Source organism: Sebastes fasciatus, chromosome 1 (assembly GCF_043250625.1).
Source record: "Sebastes fasciatus isolate fSebFas1 chromosome 1, fSebFas1.pri, whole genome shotgun sequence".
Lineage (NCBI taxonomy): Eukaryota > Metazoa > Chordata > Actinopteri > Perciformes > Sebastidae > Sebastes > Sebastes fasciatus.
In genome coordinates this window covers 17141310-17161660 of record NC_133795.1, presented here as the reverse complement: position 1 = coordinate 17161660, position 20351 = coordinate 17141310, and the positions used below count along the sequence as shown (strand labels likewise).

Below are 20351 nucleotides of genomic sequence, written 5' to 3'. Positions count from 1 at the left end.
TGTGTGTGTGTGTGTGTGTGTGTGTGTGTGTGTGTGTGTGTGTGTGTGTGTGTGTGTGTGTGTGTGTGTGTGTGTGTGTGTGTGTGTGTGTGTGTGTGTGTGTGTGTGTGTGTGTGTGTGTGTGTGTGTGTGTTTTGAGAAACGGAGAAGGGAAGAGAAGATGGACTATAGCACGCAATTGTAAGTTATTAATAACCTACTCGAACGCTGCTTTGTCATTTTTTGACCCGCCCTCCCGAACCCACGATACTTTCTAGTAGGCTCACCCAAACCCGGTCAGCCCGCGCATCATTAAGGAGTATCAATTCGAAACCTTGGCACTTTGTAAATTTGAATAGCCGTGAACTTGTTTTTGGGTGTTGTCCGTGTTTCGTCTTAGAGCTTTGACCATTTCACAGTGTGTTTTCAGTTCATGAAAGTGAATTATAACATTTGGTCCCCCAAAAAATGTCTTGTTCAGCATTCGGTTGTACTAAAAGACACTATGGAGTCACAGTTAACATGAATTACGGACACACCTTGCTAACCAAGCTAGCTAGCTAGCCAGCGTTAGCTGGAAACTTAGCATATGCTATGCTAACGGTACCTATTGTAGAATGGACTCATTGTTGCCCGTTGTGGTCGTTGGGGGGAAAACAGCATCTACAATTGCGGTTCTCACCAACCGTCAAGTAGAAGGTGTTTTTGGCCTCGGGGCAGTAATGAACTCATTACAGCTTGATGCACCACAATGAGGCAAACAAGACAATAGAAAACTTACTTTCACAAATGAAACTAAAGTGGTTTTATTAGAGGTTTTTTCAAACAGCATTTTTCAGTTTTACATGGAAAAAAGACTTCAAGGATGAAGACTTTAGCAAATCATGTCTGGTTAACTTAAAGAAAATAGATAAATAGGTATAGAGACAGTCACCCATGTGTGTGAGACCATACTATATTTAGAATAATCCATCAGGCAAACTGGGCCAAACTCCAGACAGAGCGAGATGGGTCACGCTCTCTAAATCACACTATCAAGTACAGTGGCATGTTTTTTTCTGTACCAATGCAAATTTCTGTAACACCAAATAAATACAGAGTCATAAAGGGCTTGATTTGGTCAGATAATTATGGAATCATCTCTGTATTGGTTACACCTTTCCAATGTTGTATGACTCTGATCATAAAGGTGTTTCGATCATATACTGTCCAGAGTTTTGTCAGCAGTATTTGATATCGGTCAGATAAGGCACGATTAATAAATGGCAGCAACTTTTCCTTTCCCGATACCGATTCAAACACGTCATCTGATACCGAGCACCAATCACATAACAACGCGCTCTTTTCCCCAGATTTAAAATCTTTATTCACTGTGTAGAACTCATTTTCATGAGGCTAGGAATTGCTGTAGCTCTAAAAACTGAGTCGGAGTGATCAGGATCACTTATCAAAAACTGTATTTAATGGCTAGTAATAAGGTCAGTATCTGAGACGATACCGATTGTCTGGTGTACTGGATTTAAAAGAATCAGAAAATATTTTCATTTGCATTTGTACAAGGCTGAATTTCCAGACTTCTGCTGCATCTCTGGTGGGTGTAGTTTACAATGACTCCTGTGTTTGCTGTAGAAGGCCACGCATTATACAATGTGCACGGAGGAGGCTGTTGGACGTTGCATCACTGCCCTGTTTCATAGCTGGATTGAGGGCGCTGTGGCGCAGCCTGGATCTATTGTCCTGGGGTACGGACCCGTGACATGAGAGGGGAAGCCGTGCTAAGCTGACATAACACTGACGCATCAGCAAGGCCACGGTGACCAGGCTAGAAAGTCGGCAACTCACACACATGAACACACACATTCTTGTATACTTCATACTGTATAATGGGAATTGTAGAGTCACGGTTTGTCCTAAGAAACAATGTTGAAGACTTCAATGCTATATTTCAGTTTCAAGATTCGTAGCATTATGATAGAGTGTAAAGTCCTTTTCTGTGGTAAAGATAATATTTCAAATGAGAGGGCTTCTTTATATCTGACTGAGCGTCCTGGACGTTGCAAAGTTCAGAGCACACACTCACAAACACCACACTATGTCACGCCCATCGGCACCCTTTAGCATCGGTATGAAACGCACCGGGCTTTCCATTAACTACAATGTAAACCCATCCATGGCAACAGTAAACGCTCAGAGAAAGTGCTGTGGTGACGTAGTTTAAAGAGCGAAAGAGACACACAGGGTGGGCGGGAGGGGTGTCGTAATGCCCAACAACACTGGCGTTCATCCAAGAGATCGCTGTTAAAATCATCTTTTCGTTCACGTCTCGTGTTCACAACGTAAAGTCACATTTTCACTTTATAAGTGTAGGAATGTTAAACCCAACCATGTTGGGTTTTTTTCCTGAACCTAACTAAGTGGGTTTGTTGTCTAAACCTAAGCAAGTGTTTTTGTTTAATTCACAACGTTAAGCACATGTTTACTGCGACCGAAATGTGACGCCAAGGGGTCAGACAAAGCGTCAGCATATGACGAGTTGGGATGAGAACGTTTTGGAAACGCACACGTTCATCCCTGACCCAGTGTTGAGGCCCACTCTACACCTTTGCAATCACACAAGTAAATCCTTCACACGGTAACACGACACGGCCACGGTTTTCTTTCCCGAAAAATGGACTGGCGCGATTAAGTCAGTATTGTTCTGTTGATCCTGGGATCAGGACGACTGGGAAGCCCAGAGTGTACCTCCTAACACACACACACACACTCCCTCTCTTCTCTGTTTTTGTTCTCATCCACATTTCACACCAAACCACCAGGGAGTCCCTACCTGTGTGACCAGTGGAAAGAGAAGAGTGGGTGCCCTGTTAGAGTGCTGATCATTTAATCCTCTCCCTGCCTGGGTCTGGGATCCTTTTTTCCCATTTGTAATCCCAGTGCAGAACTGGAACATCAGAGATTAGTGCGTGATTAGGCTGTAACCTTCCAGAGACCTGAGCTTGCCTACAGTACCTCAGCTTTGTCTGGTCTAGCACACCAGTCAGACTCATTAGGTCGTCTGCCACTCACAAAGACATTTCCAGTTTGGCCTGTACAGTAGCAGCGGCTAGGAATTCAGTTATCTACGACTGGGATGTATGTGGTGTTACATATTCTTATGTATTGATGATGCACTGTCAAGATAGGAAAATAGTTTTGAACAGTGCTCTTCTTTGTTTGTGTTTAGTGTTGCACACCTCAATAGAATATCTTAAAGGGCAACTCTGGTGTTTTTCAACCTTGACCCTATTTCCCATGTTGTTGTCAGATACTTACAGTAATCTGTCAGTGGCAAAAACAAGCCCTTTTAGTTAGGGCTGCACCATTATGGCCAAAATGATAATCACGATTATTTTTGATCAATATTGAGATCATGGTTATTTATCACGACTATTCATTGATTTTAGGGAAACAAAATATTTTATTGCAATTCCACATTTAAATAAACAGAGCGCTGCTTTCACTTCCATGTTGTGCTTCATTCCAAACGTCAAAAACTCTAAATGTTATCCTTTTGTTATCCTAATGTCATCTATATTTGCATAAAAACACCCAATTCAAATGATTGGGAAATTAATTATTGTATTTCTATTTAAATATTTGCTTTGATTCAAAAAAATCTTGGCATTAGTAGTTTTAATTATATATTATAAGATGCTTAGAGCTAGTGTTAGGAAGTTAAATGGGTCATAATTCCCTCTCTAATATCTATTTTATATTGCTATGAAAACATCTACTTCAAACAACTGGATTTATTCACGTTCCTCACCAAAAACTACATTTTACAAGATTACATTTGAACGCATCATGATAGCTTTATAATTTAACATCGCCGAATACACATTTTTACTGCGCAGAGCTTGAACACATCATAATGTGCGCCGGTCTCTGTGATTACTCTGAACAGCATAATGGGAATGAATTACAATAATAAGTGTCTAATTAAGTTAGTTGTTCCAAATGTTTTAAAGTTGTTCCTCTACGGCTTATTATTATTATTTCGGCAGCTGTGACAAATTGCAGTTTTATGTCTTCTTCTCTCACGCTGAAGAACTTCCACACCAACAACATGTTGTGTGTGTGACATTACTGACTGTGCCGCTGTGTGCCGATGTAAAACCATCATGTGCAACACCACTGGCAATGACATGTATTAGTCCGTCAAATACATGCAAGTGCACATTCCAGTAGAATACCTTGACGCTACTATGTAGGATTGTGCCGGCTGATACCTATTGTTAACTTCCTTTCACTCCTGTGTAATGTTGATCTATTTTACAAAGAATTTCTTCCCGTCAGAAACGCGTGAACACGCCTCTTGGCTGCAGAAAAATTTAATTGTTGTTGCGAGCCGCACTTCGCCGCTGTCTAGTGTGTATTCTGTGTTACTTTTTGATTTTTGAAATGTCAATCCATGAAGATTTAATATTAGTAAAACTTTCCCGGAGCCTAGAAAAGCTATTTTAGGTGCCATCTCAAATGTATAGGCTATGGGTGGGGTCAGGCAAAGAGATAGTGGGCTGAACAACCAGGAAGTTTTTGGCATATTCTTTGGGCGATAGCTTTCACTGGAATTATCTTGGATTAATACAGTACCATAGATGAATGCTTCAAACTCATGGATGTCCCAACTGGACTTCCTGGACCATATGCCATTTTTTCACAACTACCTGAAGCAACATGGTCACACTATTACACGTAATGTTTAGCTGTAAAATGAGGACGTTTGTGACTCGGCAGCCATATTGAGATCAGATAAGGAAACACCAAGCACCACCCACCAGCCGGAGCAAACTTGCTCATTGTACAGCTAAACAGTGCACTACAAGATGTTTCTGAAAACATTTGAAGAGAGAAATAGGCATTACAGTAACAGAATATCGATTCATATTTGATCAGCGCTGCCTAGTTTGACCGTTTGATCGGAGTTCACGAGTGATTGACAGCAGCTCAGAGACGGCAAGCTCCAGCTCGCGCTCTAAATGGTTGTTTACCACTTGTCTGTGAAATCTTGCAGAGCACAGGAGAACACAGAGGCCCTTTTTTTTTTTTTCAGATTACCTGTCACATGCACTACTGTCAGGATATAGTGACCATTTTATGAAAAATATGTTGTTTTTCAAAATCCTATTTGCTCCAATTCTACCCACTGCTGCTTTAAATTGACTTGACATCCACTACAAGTAAAGATGTAACGTTACTTGTAGTGGATGTCAAGTCAATTGCCATGCAATCACACCCTTCAGGTTTACCCTGCTTATTGCTGAGACATGAAATGTGTAAAACGAAAAAGAAATGGCTTGTGTAGTTTCGATTTCCGTCTTTGCCATTTTAAATCTCCCTTTTGCTGCAGCTTTGCTTCCACAAATATGGTGCGAGAATAAGGTGAAACTTAAAATGCAACCTGCAGCATGTGTGCAAAATAACAGGAACGATGTCAAGTACATTGAGAAAAAGAAAAACAGTGTTTTGTTTTTGTGTCGAGTATTTTTCCTGTCCTCCCCTCCCCCCTTGTTTTCTCTCCTTCCTCTTTGTTTGCTCGATGTGCTGCTTGATCCTTTTCCTCGGTTTGCCTTGTCTCCTCCCAGCGACAAGCTGCTGCTCTCTGATTGGCTGGCTGTGAGCATGGGGGCGTGGCCTACTGGCTGTTTTTCTATCTGGAGGATCAACTGTAACGTCAGTTTCACCAACGACGACGAACAACGAACTCTCAACGTCGCTTGAAAAACGTCTTTAAATCGCATTAAAATAGCTTTAAAACGGCACAAGTATCGTTACAAACACGGAGATTAATCCAACGCAGCCGGAGGAGTTTCATAATTTAAGAAAAAGGAAGGAAAAGAAAGGGAATAAGGGTGTTTTTTGGTCGTCCTTCCTGTTCAGCCCTTTGTGTGTTTTCTTCCACCGAGCGAGGCGACCCAGTAGCGCCCCCGGCCGGAGAGCAGCGTCGAGGATAGGGAGCCACAGGAGCGGCCTTGTCTCTCTCCTCTCGACCGTCGTGGGTCCCCCCAGCTCACTAACCAGATGCGGAGTGAGGATGAGTCCCGCTCTGGAAGCCCTCATGCAGGCGGACGGGACTCCTTACCCCGGAAAAGGGGTAATGCTTGAGCCCTTCGTGCACCAGGTGGGAGGCCACTCCTGTGTGCTGCGATTTGGGGAACAAACAATATGCAAACCCCTGATCCCCAGAGAGCACCAGTTCTACAAGAGCCTCCCTCCAGAGATGAGGAAGTTCACCCCTCAGTATAAAGGTAAGACCACCTCCAAATCTGCAGGGTGGTGTATTAAGCTTTTTCCTTATATCTCTCATTTTGATATTGCATTGCAAACAGTCCCACTTGTTCAGATTGCAAGGATATTATTTTGCTTTTCCTTGTCTCTGTGCGTGCAATATATATAATGCATTTAATATTGCATTGCAAAAAAAGTCCCATTTGTTCAGATTGCAAGGATATTAATTAGCTTTTCCTTATATCTCTGTGTGTGCAATATATATATATATATATATATATATATATAATGCATTTAATATTACATTGCAAAAAAGTCTGTTCAGATTGCAAGGATGTTATTTTGCTGTGGGTACAGTATAGTGGATTGCTGAACATGGTGTACACAACAACACACTGCAACATGTATTATTTTTTATCTTTATAAATAGATGCATTTCTGTTTTTTAAATGGTCACATAATATGACTTGTGTACAGTTTCACGGTGGAGCAATTGGCATGCAGTTTTCTGCATGGAGGGAGGGGGGTTAGTAGCATACAGGCTGAGGGGCCTGACTGTGACGAGCCCCCCAGAGAGAGGTCTTTCAAGTACCGTGCCTGGCTTTTAAGACTGCTTTGGTTTCAGGATGAGCTATAGAGTTCCACTGGGATCAAAAATAAATGGCATACATCACCGATGGAGTAATTCATAACTCACTTGAGGAGATTTACAGGTCTGGTTTCAGGTCCGTCACAGAAACATGGACGCAAATACACATTTTCACTTACACACACACACATGGGATTGGAATATAGTGTTCCTCTGGTTGCGTCCAGGTCCACGGTGTCTCACAGTTCCACCCACAGACAATGACACCTGGTACATGCTGATACTTAAAGGTGGTCGTATGACAGAGCCAAGACACACACTGGTACCTGACTCCTCAGTAATGCAGCGTGGGACTATAAAAAGACCCAGGATGGAGGAGTGTGCTTTTGGAGAGGACTTCTGGGGCCTGTGACACTCCTCTGTATCTTACGTTTCACACAATAATAAGAGGAAGAGTTGCTGCTTTGCATTTAAGAAAACATAGTAGTTTCTGGTGTTCATTAGCTTTGAAAGGAAATTTCGGGGGACAACTCGCAGTAATCAGAATGAATAATAATGAGAAATGCATAGATGTAGACATCAGTAAAGTGATTGTAACATCTACATTTACTGTAAAGCATGTAGAGGATTTTAATTCCAAGATACAGGCATGAAAGTCAGCTTGGACCACTAGAACTTTTGAACCTAATAAAACAATTGATAATGATCTGCACCGCTGCTATTATAACTATTATAGCACAGCCAATCAGGCTATAAAACTCTTAATAGATGCACCTATTTCACTAATTTATGGGCCCTTGTGAATTAAGTCGGAGTGACTCATAAGTTCCCACACTCACTGAGGTGGTGTGATGACAGTGCAGCTCTGAGTGGACTGCACAGTCCATAAGGACAGACTCAAGAGGCGGGGGCCTCCTGCAGGATGGTGATGTCAGTGCGCATGACATCAGCCAGGCCTCGGGCTGCGGAAGAAACGTGGATGCTGGGTCCTCAGGCCTGTCGTTTAACATGCAAAAATGCATTTTTAAGCTCTGGCTCTGTTTGGACATGTTGTTCTCAGAGTATTTCTTATTCTCTGTTACTCAGTGGCTGTTTTGTAATGTGACTACTGCTTGTGTTGTTGGATGCAAAGTGTGTCTACTCGGACGTTGCCTCCTTATCTCGGCCACTTTCTCTCCCCCATCAGTTTCGGCCACATCCATCCTTCCTGTCTGTGGTTTATCTCTATCAGCCCCTGCAGCTGTGATGTTTATTCTCAGTGCGACACCTCCCCCACGCCGCACAGGGACGTGTGACACACACACACAGGCCTTTTTAGGAGCTTGTACAAGGGGGGCAGGGGGTCTGCTGGGTGCCTGTTTGTGGATCGTGTTATAAATTAGCATAAAGGTAGACTGTGTTTATCATTAAGAGGATTCTAGAAACATCAGCCCTTAAAACCCTCTCTGGTTATGTTTTTGAGTTTGTAAAACTGTGGTCTATACTCACCTTTTAAACCAAAAACATCTTCAAATGTTGTTTAATTTAAGGCCTGTATTATGAACTGTGTAGACACTCATTGTAACTGAATCATGGTGTGAATCATGATGATAAATGTCATCAAGCAGCAGCCCTTCTCTGTTGCTTATTTAGCTGTTGTTTGATGTATGTTTCTGTATGTGGAAAGAGAGAACTGTACTTCATTTTCTCATGTCATTGCAGCCTGCTCTAAACTCTGTATCATGAGTTATTGTGTGTGTTTCATGAGGATGTTTGGTAATTGCTTAATAAATATCCCGCTCAGTTGGACACATTTCAGCCTTCTGTGGTATTTTGTCTCTTGTTTCCTGAATAATGAGTCATATAAACAGTTTGCTCTTCATATACATGTTAATGTCATATTTTCCACTTCCATCTTTCTGTCACATATGTGGTGATCTCAACCTCCATATAACATGTCTATGTGTGGAGATGTGAACATGCAAATGGCTGTATGAATGTGTCAATATCTTGTGTTTAAAAAAAAAAGATTTGGTAAGGTAATAATTATTATAAATGACCATAATAGAATTGACGTAAGAGCTAATACTCATAACCACTCTCTGGTGCTCCTTCTCACCCTCTCTCAGGTGTCGTATCGGTCAGTTTTGAAGACGACGAGGAAGGGAACCTGTGCCTCATCGCCTACCCCCTCCACACCGAATCAGGCGACCTGGAAAACAAAGATCCCTCAGCGGACTGTGAGCCCAAGAGCAAGATGCTGAAGTTGAGCAACAAGAAGCAGTCTTCGTTGCTTCTGGAGAACGACAACTTCAGCAAAGACCGAGTTCGACACAGCCGGAAAGAAGACAAGATCATGAGGTGAGGATGCTTGCAGTAACACCTTGATGCTTTCATAGACGACAAGACACCTCATGTTCTGTAACACCAAAGCTGACATCTTTTCTGTGTTGTCACTTTTGCAGTTATAATCGTGATGAGATGCCGCAGCAGCAGCAGGCAGAGGTTCTCTACTTTAGCCTGGAAAAAGGCAACGTTGTGCCACAGATCAAACACAACCCCTGGAGTCTCAAATGTCACCAGCAGCACCTACAAAGGATGAAGGAGAATGCAAAGCACCGCAACCAATACAGTATCCTTTCATGACTGAACAGCTGTTTCTGGGTGTCTCTCTGTGCAGTGACGTAGACAGACGGGTCTTATTTGTTAATATAAGCACGTATACACTCTCGAGTTTATAGGTCTTTTGTTGTTGTGTGATCCTTGACCGCCTTTCTCAGAATTTATTCTTTTGGAGAACCTGACGTGGCGCTACAGAGTACCATGTGTCTTAGACTTGAAGATGGGAACTCGCCAGCATGGAGATGATGCATCAGAGGAGAAGAAAGCCCATCAGATTCGCAAGTGTCAACAGAGCACATCTGCCTCTATTGGAGTGCGACTTTGTGGCATGCAGGTACAGTAGTGATGCAACACAACTCCTTTTGAATTAAAGCTTCAGTGGGTAGAAATGCAGCAAATATGATTTTTAAAAAAGTTATTTTTATAAAACGGTCACTATATCCTGACAGTAGTGCATGAGACAGTAGTGGGGGGAAAAACATGCGCCTCTGGTGTCCTCCGGTGCTCCTAACGGCATCTGCAGGATTTCACAGACCGGAGGAAAACAACCAATCAGAGCCGAGCTGGAGTCGATTATGAATCAAAATTCTGTTACAGTAATGCCCATTTCTTGCCTCAAATGTTTTCAGAAACATCTTGTAGTGTACTGTTTAGCTGTAAAATAAGAAAGTTTGTAACCTGGCAGCCATGTTGAGATCAGTTGAAGAAATACCAAGCACCAGCCGAAGCACAGCCAATAGGAACGCTCTCTCTCTGAAATGACATGTGATTGGCCAAAGTCTCCCGTCACGAGCTAGATTTTTTAAAGCCTGTAAACAGAGCCATGAGGAGGTGCAGAAGTCTAGTTTTCTCTCAGAACACTTGAATTACAATATGCTGAAAGGTTATTATGGATTTTTTTCCCAATGATGCCACACACAAAAATTCTGCCTACTGAAGCTTTACATTTTTTTTCGTATTGGTTACATGTGGAACTGTAGTGCTCATGTTTCTGTGTGACCTGCAGGTCTACCAGTCAGACTCCGGCCAGCTGATGTTCATGAATAAGTACCACGGCCGTAAGCTGACCCTCGCAGGCTTCAAGGAGGCGCTCTACCAGTTCTTCCACAACGGGCGTCGCTTGCGGCGAGAGCTGCTGTCCCCAGTGCTGCGCAGACTCCGGGAAATGCAAGCTGCCCTGGAAGCCTGCGAGTCCTACCGCTTCTACTCCAGCTCCTTACTCATCATCTATGACGGAGACCCTCCCAGGAATCGTAGTAGACCCAGACACCGTGGTGGGGAAGAAGGCGATGAGGATGAGCCATCTGATGAAGAAGAAGAGGAGGAAGACGACGAGGAGGAAGAGGAAGGGGCCTTTGGTTTTCCTCGTTCCTCCTCAGCGGGCGGCAGCGCCGGTGTGGCCGGAGGGAGCAGCAACACTGGAAGCAGTCGCTCCTCCCACAGCACAGGAGAGGCCAGCAGCCCAGAGGTGGACGTGCGCATGATTGACTTTGCTCACACCACCTGTCGGCACTACGGAGAGGACAGCGTGGTGCACGAAGGCCAGGACAGCGGATTCATTTTCGGCCTTCAGAACCTGATCACCATCATCTCCCAGCTGGAGGATCACAGCACAGACTGAGGCTGGCCTGGAGCCAACACGGTTTAAATTTCAAGCACGGGAAGAGCTCATTGAGCTGAAACCCTGCTACTCCAAGGTGCATCGCCCTTACGCCTTTATGGGGTCTGACCCTCCTCTGCTTGGAGGGAACCTCAGACACCTAGGGGCCAGGGGAGAGTCCGTGTGGTCGTCCCTGCGCTCTCCCTCACCTGCCAGAGGACAGGGCTGCCTGTGCCCTTACTTGCACTTTTCTCTTTCTGGGACTGCTCCTTTTCTTTGTCATACATGGTAGGAGAGATGTTGTATGAGACGGCGGTCTCTCAACACACACAGGGACTCCTGTAGCATCCTAGGACTCTCCCCTCCCCCTCTCCTCCTCTGGTACAGACGAGTTTCTTTATTGTTAAGTTCTCTCTGAGAGAGAAAGAGCGAGGCAGAGATAACTGAAGTGTAGTTCTAGGAGCCTGACGTGGTGCTTTACCTGTGATCAGTTCTTTTATGGGATGAAGTTTGGACTGCCGGTCCCCCACAGCACAGCACATCATTAGTGGGGAAGTTGACTGTACAAGCTGACCTTGGCTGGCTAGGTCAGTAGCCTTGTAGCAAACGACAACTTAAGCTTCTGAGAAGGACATTTTGTGTTTATATTGGTGTCTCTGAAGACCTTCGCAACAAACATGGTTTGTGTTGTCCACCGGGGACTCGGATTTACACTTTTTTGGTGGAAGAACAAGATGATTTAGGTCTAGAAGAAGGGATTTGCCTTTTTTCAACCGTTGCTCTCCCCTGTACTTTTTTTTTTGCCCATAAGCGAAAGACTTTTTGAAAAGGGTAACATCCTTGTTTTGTCACTGTCTTTGTTCTCGTCTGATTTTTCTCCTCTTCATTCCTGAAACTTTGACTAAACAAAGAGAATATATTGATTTAAAAACACTAGCTACAAAGACTATAAAGAGACTATTTATTTGAAAGGATTGTTTAAAAACAAAAAAAAAATAAAATGGAAACAGCTACATTCCATATTACCACTCTATCTGTTCTGACTTTGATTTATTTTATTATTGCAGGAGCCGATTTGTTTCTTGTATACCTGTGTGTTAACAGTGTCTTGAAAAATAAAGGCATTCATTTGTGGTAAAATCTACTGTCTATATTGTGTTCATTTACTCACTTAGCATATTTAACTTACTTACTATTTAATTTTAGTGCATGGAAACATTATTGACTTACAGTATCTACTATGGAATCATTTTTAACTTGCCCAGAAAAACAGAAACAGTGGTCCAAGCATCTGATTTTTAATAACGTTGAATGCTGATTAAGTTTTAGTGAACTAGAGTCGTGTGAATCATCTTTACATCAGTTTATTGTATTGCTTCACCTGGCAGAAGAAAACTCACTACATGCACAACAGAGAGGAAAAATGTTTGTGTGCTTGCTTTTAAATCATGAAATTTGTTATTTTCTTAAGAGAGACAAAACCGCTGTGTAGGTTTGGCTGAGAAATGTGATATGATGTTTGAGGTTGATGGATGTGATCTAGGTCAGTGACATTTGACACTGCTGTGGTTGAATATTTCTCAAGCAACCTAAATAAAACTATTTGGTTCTGAGGTGATGCTAGTATTAAAGGTATATGTAACAATTTCCCTAAAAAGCGATGTATAAAATGTATAAAATAGTCCCTCAATCATCACTAGAAGTGTGTGTTGGTGTTTCTGCTTCTAGGGCGTCTGCAAACAGCCTTTAGGGCCCCACGTGGGGGTGTAACCCCCAGCCAATAACAGCACACAGGGTGTGCAGCCCGTTCAGGTTGGTCAAATACCGCCGCTTTGTCACGCCTCTCGGCTTCTGACCAAGGCCCAAGTTATTGACTATACATCGATGGGCACAAGATGCTTTTGCGGCCGTATTTGACCCATGAGAACGGGTTTGTTACATCACTGTGAGTTCCCCTGTTCCTCTGTCTCTCCTCTGCTGTGTGCAGTGGCTGAGACCAGAGAGGACAGCCTGCCTTTCAGCTGCATTCATTCAAAATCCGTCAGCTCGGCACCTTTCTGCAGAGTTGTGTGAAGTTAGTTGTGTGTTTATTTGTGTTTGAAAATGTAACCACCGTGAAACAATAAAAAAAATAAAGTTTTATTTCTCTGATTCGCTGCTTTGTTCTCACTAACGCCCCTCTCTCTCCCCGTTCACTCTATAGCTCGCTCGACCATCGCTGCTCTCTCTCCCTCTCATGCTAGTTGAGCTGAGGATGAGGGGTCAACTTTGAATGCGGTGTGATTACAAACACCAACCAACAACTGTCGCATATTATACTTTTAAGGATCATTAGCTGTAACATTTGCAGTAACAAGGAGTTACAATGTGATGGTTAGTTGCTAAAACATCAGGACCTGTTTGCTTCTTCTGTTTGTGATTTACATAATATAGACTAAATCCAACAGGCTTCAGAGTTTTCCTTTGTTTGCACAAATATGCTCGAGACGGCGTAAAAACAACGACTGCAAACCTCACGTTGCATGCGTCATCACAGCCACAGAGTTCATTATTAAGCAGTTAAGTTGAGGTTTTCGGTCTTGTTGCCATTCGGCGCCGACATCGCCGACTGATCTGCACTGGGCTTCGGATTATACACTTCAAAAACTTCCAGTAGAGCTGTAATGCTAAGCAGGAAGCATTGCAAGGTGTTAAGAGAAACCTCAGATGACCACTATTTGTTTAACGTACCGTATGCCCACTGAACCTCCTTAGTGGAAATAAGTAATCGGCTTTACAGCACCGGAAACCCCCTGAGCTAAGGAGGGTAAGTTCGCGGAAACACTGGCTGCGTGGAAAGTATGCCTTGAATGCTGCTCCACATGAAGGGTGGGGACACTTACTGGTACTGGTGACATTTCTAAAGGCCACGGTGATGATGTGGAGACAGTGGCAGAAACATATTTTCAACCCTGAACAATCGAGTGGCGTGTGAAACGGGTGGAGTGTGTAAATATACGCTGTATTTGTTCAATGAGACTTGTAGTCCATGTTAGCAAACAAGACATACTGATCCGTCTGCCAAATGATGCCCAGTAAACAAACTGCAGGCCCTCAGGAGCATCGCGCAGCACTCTCCTGCCACCACTCATCATCATCATCATCAGATCCACAGTTCACTTAGCTGGAACAGACTGACTCAGAGCCTTGGGATGACCCACATACCCATGCTTTGTGTGCAATGCACAAGATTATTCATGCATATTTCCCCCCAAAATATAATTAACAGTGCAGTTATGGCTGCACAGTTTGACATGTGTGAAGCTTTATGTCACTCAATCTGTTTTCCCGTCGGTCTTCCCGGGACGTCGGGGGGGTTTTTAATGCAGCGAACATCATCAAAGGAAAGCGAAGAGATGATAGCACGAGACATGAGATGAGAGGGATTATCATTTCCTCTTTTTTAGATCTAAAAATATAGCCGAACTTCCCCAGCTCATCTGCTGCCTGCATCAAAAACAGATTTAGCTGAATATGTTTTTCTCCCATATGGTTTTAATGTTGAAGCACAAAAATATATTTGATTAATGAAAGAAGACAGTTCCTCTCTGTTCCCTGTGTGTTGAGGCATTACTTCACTTGATTTGCTTGTTTTTTTGCCTTTTATTAGTGGGCTCATTTGTCTGTGTTGTGTCTGTGCTGTATGCATGTGGGTGGTGCTGGTGTAGGACACAGACAGTTGCCTTGGTGACTGAACTGACTTTTTGTGACAGTGAAACATCACCATGGCAACAGCACCGGTATTTTTAGCAGTGCTGCACCACAAAATGCAGGGGTGGGTGGCTTGGCCTCATTGCTCATATACGGGAAAAAGATGTTTACATAACCTGAATAAATGACACCTGGCATAGATTGGCATAGCTGTGAAAGAGTAAAACATTAGGGCCGTCAATCGATTTAAATATTTAATCATGATTACTGGCATGATTTTTTATCTGTTCAAAATGTACCTTAAAGGGAGATTTGCCAAGTATTTAATACTCTTATCAACATGGGAGTGGGCAAATGTGCTTGCTTTATGCAAATGTATGTATATATTTATTATTGGAAATCAATTAGCAACACAAAACAATGACAAATATTGTCCAGAAACCCTCACAGGTACTGCATTTACCATAAAAAATATGCTCAAATCATAACATGGCAAACTGCAGCCCAACAGGCAACAACAGCTGTCAGTGTGTCAGTGTGCTGACTTGACTATGACTTGCCCCAAACTGCATGTGATTATCATAAAGTGGGCATGTCTGTAAAGGGGAGACTCGTGGGTACCCATAGAACACATTTACATTCACATTTTCAATCGTGAGGTCAGAGGTCAACGGACCCCTTTGAAAATGGACATGCCAGTTTTTCCTCACCATGAGTTAGCGCAAGTTTGGAGCATTTTTTAGCCTCCTTCATGACAAGCTAGTATGACATGGTTGGTACCAATGGATTCCTTAGATTTAGTAGTTTCATATGATGCCGGTATCTTCACTCTAGCTTTAAAACTGAGCCCGAATAAAAAATAAAGTGAAACAAAACTTTGCAAGTTGCGTTAATGTGTTTAAGAAATTAGTGCCGTTTAACAAATTTGCGTTAACACATTATCGTGTTAACTTTGACAGCCATAGTGAAAAATATACTGTATATTACACAAAAAAAGATTTTGTATAATTCAGTGCGATGTGTGTGATCACACACTTATATAAACCATGCAAAACATCTAAAATATTTTTCATTTCATGTCAATTCATGTCCAGAAAAACACAGCATACTCAAAAAGTGCTTGAACCAGAAGTTACACAATATATATACTGTACCATCATATAGTTACTAAAAAAAGGTGGCTTAAAACTTTAACTAACCATCCTGGTTGTGATTTTATTCATCCTCTCTTTTTGTCTCCTCTTGAGTGTCCATCTCCTCCCCCATCTTGTCCTCCTTGTCTCCCTCCTTCAGCTCCACAATGACAGAGTCTGGGCTGAGAGAGGCAGGGAGCTGCTGCAGGTCAGTGTCTGGGTCGCCGATTGAACCGTTACAGGTCTGATGCTCCTCTTTGTTACTTAATGTCTGTAAAGGGAAGACTTGTGGGTACCCAAATAACCCATTTTCATCCACATATCTTGAGGTCAGAGGTCAAGGGACCCCTTTGAAAAGGGTCATGACAGTTTTTCCCCACCAAAATTTAGCGCAAGTTTGAAGCGTTATTAAGTCACCTACTCGACGAACTAGTATGACATGGTTGGTACCAATGGATTAGTTAATTTTTTTAGTTTAACCTGATGCCAGTATCTTCACTCTAGCTTTAAAACTGAGCCCGGAGGTCGACGCGTTATTACCACGTTAACTTTGACAACCCAAGTGAAAATGTATAATTTTGTTTTCACTGCATTAGGTAGCTTGCTTGATTTAGAAATATTGCAAATAAACATCAGTTAGCACAACGTTCAAACTGGATGTTATTGGATTTTGCAATGTACAAAAACAACTAGTAAAGCCTGATTGACCCCAATAGCACACGGGTGAGTGTGAGTTATGATGTAAGAGCTGGTGAGATTAATCCTATTCCGGCGATAACGCATGAATGCAACGTGGAGGTACACACTCAGCTGTGTGTGTGTGTGTGTCTTTGCTTCATGGAGGCCTGTAGTGAAACACGTTGGTGTGCCTGAGCACCCGGTACGACAGACGTCACAGATCAAAGTTTATGGAACTTCTTATCTTCATCATGGCAACCTGAGCTTCTCGGCCTGACGGCTTTAAAAGGGCATTCTGCTGCAGACGTGATCTCGTGCTGCAAAACAAGAATCCACTCGAAGCAGTAACAGGATGTAAATCTGCCATACAGCACATGGACTCTCACTCTCCCTGCAGCCACAACAGAGAAGTGAATGTGAGCTTAAAATAACGCAGACAAGAGCAAAAACACAGAGTATGAGTTATCTCTGCTCTACATACTATAGCCATAGTTTGGAAATGTATGAGCTTTCAAGAACTAAAGTTGAAATATGGTTTGGAATACAAAGATTTCTTTACATAGGCTATTTTATTAAAGAGGTGATGACTGATCCCAATATAGATATGAATGGTATGATTAAATTTATTGCGTATGGATACCACCAGGGTAGACCTCATGTCGTCTTAGCCTTTTTCTCGTGCTAACCAAGCCTTATAGGGGAAAGCAGAGGACGTACATAAAAAAAACAAATAGGAATCAGAGCTAAATATTGAAATTTTTGATGCAGAATGGTACAAAATGTGGCTCACACAGTGCACTACCACTAACTCATGCATGGAGGAAGTTTGGTTGAAAGAATATGACCAGGTTCTTCACAACTCTGCAGATCAAAAGCAGACAGCTAACCACCCAACAACCGACCTGGAAGCCAACCATATACTCATGTTTTTGGGGATTTACAGTCACCTAAACCCTTTCTGTAACAATGTAAATGCAACCATAAAAGACATTATGGAATATGTCATTCCAAACAACTGTGCTGTGATGCATCTGGGGCAGTGGTTCTAAATCATTTGAGTCACGACCCCTCAGAATAATCAGGTCTGTGTTCGTGACGCCCTTGCCCAGCGTAAACAGCTGTTTTCGACACGCCTCCTCCTGCTGATTTTGATTATTGTGACTGCTCTGATTGATAAACGTCAGCTTAATAAATAATTCTTTGTTTATGTTGACAGTTTTGTTTAGTTTGAACAGCTAGCAGCACCTAGGCGTTGTCCAATTAGCTCCAGGTACCATGGATTTTTGATGGGTTTCATGACGTTTTTTCTCCCCCTGACCTGCAGGAAATCCCTCATGCACACTTTGACTCTCACAAACACTCAATAAAATCTATTCTGAGGCAAATCATATCACTGGTACAGCTGATGTATTGAAAAAAACATTCCCCAGTCTTATTTATTTTATTTTTTTCTACACAACCATCTGGCAACCCCTGGAAATGATCTCCCGACCCCCAGGTTGAGGACCGCTGATCTAGGGAACATAAAAGAGGTCATACAAAGAAGAGATATGTACCTGGCACACGTTTTGCTCATAGCCAGCAAAAAAAGCTATAACAAGACAATGGTGTAGAGCTGATCCTCCAGGGAAAGAGTAATGTTTGAGGTTGTTCAAGAAGTTTATTCAATAGAAAAATGGACTTAGGAAATGGGAAAAGTGGATCATTTCTATGAAACATGATGCAGAACAAGTTGTAAAACTCTAAACTAGAATATGTGTGTGTGTGTGTGTGTGTATTTATATGTGTGCAGGTATGGACCACACGCAACATGTAATATGTCCAAAGACTATGGTGTCACAGCATGTTATGCAACCCTCCTTGAACTCTGGTCAACAGAGCGATCAGATAGCAACACACGGCCTCCAGGACGGAGAACAAAATGACATTTTGATCAGAGGGAGAATTTATGATACTATATACCTGAACACACTGTGCGTCATCTGCTGGTCCATTTTCCTATCAGACCAGCTGTATTACAGTTGTACTTTCATAGCAGTAGTAGTAACCCTGCTGGCATTGTCTTAATGTAGAGTCTTATCACCTCTTTAACCACTGTCCTTGACGGCCTGTCTGCAATAGATAGATAGATAGATAGAAGAAATGCAGCACAACATGCTTTACAATAAAGGTAAATAGACATAGAGTGAACATAAAAACAGAGATAGAATGGCAAAATTAATGCAGAATAAGAAAATAAAACACACATGATAAAATAAGATAAAAAATACAAATAATATAAAAACAAATGTAAAATAGAATGCATGACATAAGATGGAAAATAAAAACCCCTAAATAATAAATATTAAAATCAGTACCCATATTTGCAGCATGCACATATGCATCAATAAACACAGCAGCATGTTTATGTTTATTTGCACACACATAAAACTTCATAAAGCATTTTTTTTTAAAAATAAGAAATTTAAAAATAATTTAAAAAAAAGATAAAGACAACAAAAGCACACAAAATGAAGCAGGAAAACTAACCAAACATCAAAGCAGCATCAAAAGGTCTCCATCATTATCTTGACCTCATTGCAGCACAACAGCAGTAAATCTGACTTACCCCATGTGTGAACAACATCAACGAGTCCTGCATGTGGAGGTTAGGTACACAGTTTACACACAGAGACCGATGCTCTGTCAGTTTTGTTTTGGACAGGAGCAAATATGAACTGGGATTATATAACTCCTCAGTGGTGTCGATGACAGTCTTGTCTCATTTCTCACCAGCAGCTGTCATCAGGGGTTGTGTCAGGCCCTCAACAGCTGCTCTCAAACTTTATTTATATCACCAAATCCACAACAGTCTATTGTCTGTTGTTGAACAGCGTCTACTTGACATATTTATACAGTGACAGGTGGACCCAAATCATGCCAGGGAAATGTCCAACACCCCCTCGCTGTAGGGGCAAAGCACTGAGACCTGTACAGTTCTGATAGACCTACATACAGACGCCACTTCAGTCACTCCGTCTCTGTGACTGAAGCGTCTTCCCATCCCAGTAAGTAACGTCATTACAAAGTCACTCAGATATTGCCCTTTTGCAATCTTGAGCATGAAATGGTGTGAAGTAATTAACAGGCCCTTTTCATGGCAGTCATTTTGGCATGACCTAGCAGAGTAAACACGTGTAATTGATAACAGTAATTATGGTCCCGTTCTATTTAGTGTGTCACAGCCATTCCAGTCAGCCAGCGTGCACAATACCAGGGCCATGGCCCACTTAAATGGAGCAGGACCATAATTAATGTTATTAATTACACCTGTGTTTACCCTGCAGTGACAGGTCAAAAGGGCCTATATTGTATCATGCAGTACGCTACGTATGCATAGAAGCGTAGCACCCACCCTCCGGTTCCCCCTCAGGTAAACACTGTTATCCCTGTCAGCACTTTCACTGTTGTTTGCACTGTTTGCGCTGTTAGTGCTGTTAGCTAAGAGTATAGAAGTAAAGAGACAAAACTCAGCCGCTGCCGCCACAACGCTTATTATATTTATAATATTTGATTGTTCAACACAGGCCATTTTCGGTAGAATATGACAATAGAATAGAAATAATTTTGTTTTACTTTTCAGGCAAACATTTTACTGGCGTCCGGTAGTTTCGCTTTCAGTACAGAATGGCGGAGGCATAGCTTTGCTGCTGGGCGCTGATGTTGCAGTGGAACAAACAATTGACTTCCACATCTTGGCAGTTTACATTCTTTGCTTTTAGCACCATCAGCTGCAAGCCGCCGGCTCGCCCTCGCCATGTTGTGAGCCGTTGAG

At 42.4% G+C, this 20351-nt stretch overlaps 1 protein-coding gene and 1 long non-coding RNA gene across 2 annotated transcripts in view; one reads left to right on the top strand and one right to left on the bottom strand.

Annotated features, from left to right (window-relative positions):
- LOC141766988 (uncharacterized) overlaps positions 1–15476 on the bottom strand; it is a 40087-nt gene extending 24611 nt beyond the window's left edge. The window contains exon 1 of the long non-coding RNA XR_012593734.1: positions 15175–15476. This is a non-coding gene — a long non-coding RNA (uncharacterized LOC141766988). The remainder of the gene's footprint in view (positions 1–15174) is intronic.
- Positions 5682–12176, top strand: ip6k2b (inositol hexakisphosphate kinase 2b). Its single transcript, XM_074634220.1, has 5 exons — positions 5682–6266; positions 8944–9175; positions 9280–9446; positions 9595–9770; positions 10443–12176. Exons 1-5 carry the CDS (start codon positions 6053–6055, stop codon positions 11055–11057), a joined length of 1404 nt encoding a protein of 467 aa, XP_074490321.1. The 5' UTR covers positions 5682–6052; the 3' UTR covers positions 11058–12176.
- Positions 15477–20351: the final 4875 nt, after the last annotated feature.

Excerpts from the sequence above, each read along its gene's own strand:
- ip6k2b (XM_074634220.1), top strand. The coding sequence starts at position 6,053 with ATGAGTCCCGCTCTGGAAGCCCTCATGCAGGCGGACGGGACTCCTTAC. Across the intron at positions 9,447-9,594 it reads AAAGCACCGCAACCAATACA|AATTTATTCTTTTGGAGAAC; the intron begins GTATCCTTTCAT and ends CGCCTTTCTCAG. Across the intron at positions 9,771-10,442 it reads TGCGACTTTGTGGCATGCAG|GTCTACCAGTCAGACTCCGG; the intron begins GTACAGTAGTGA and ends TGTGACCTGCAG.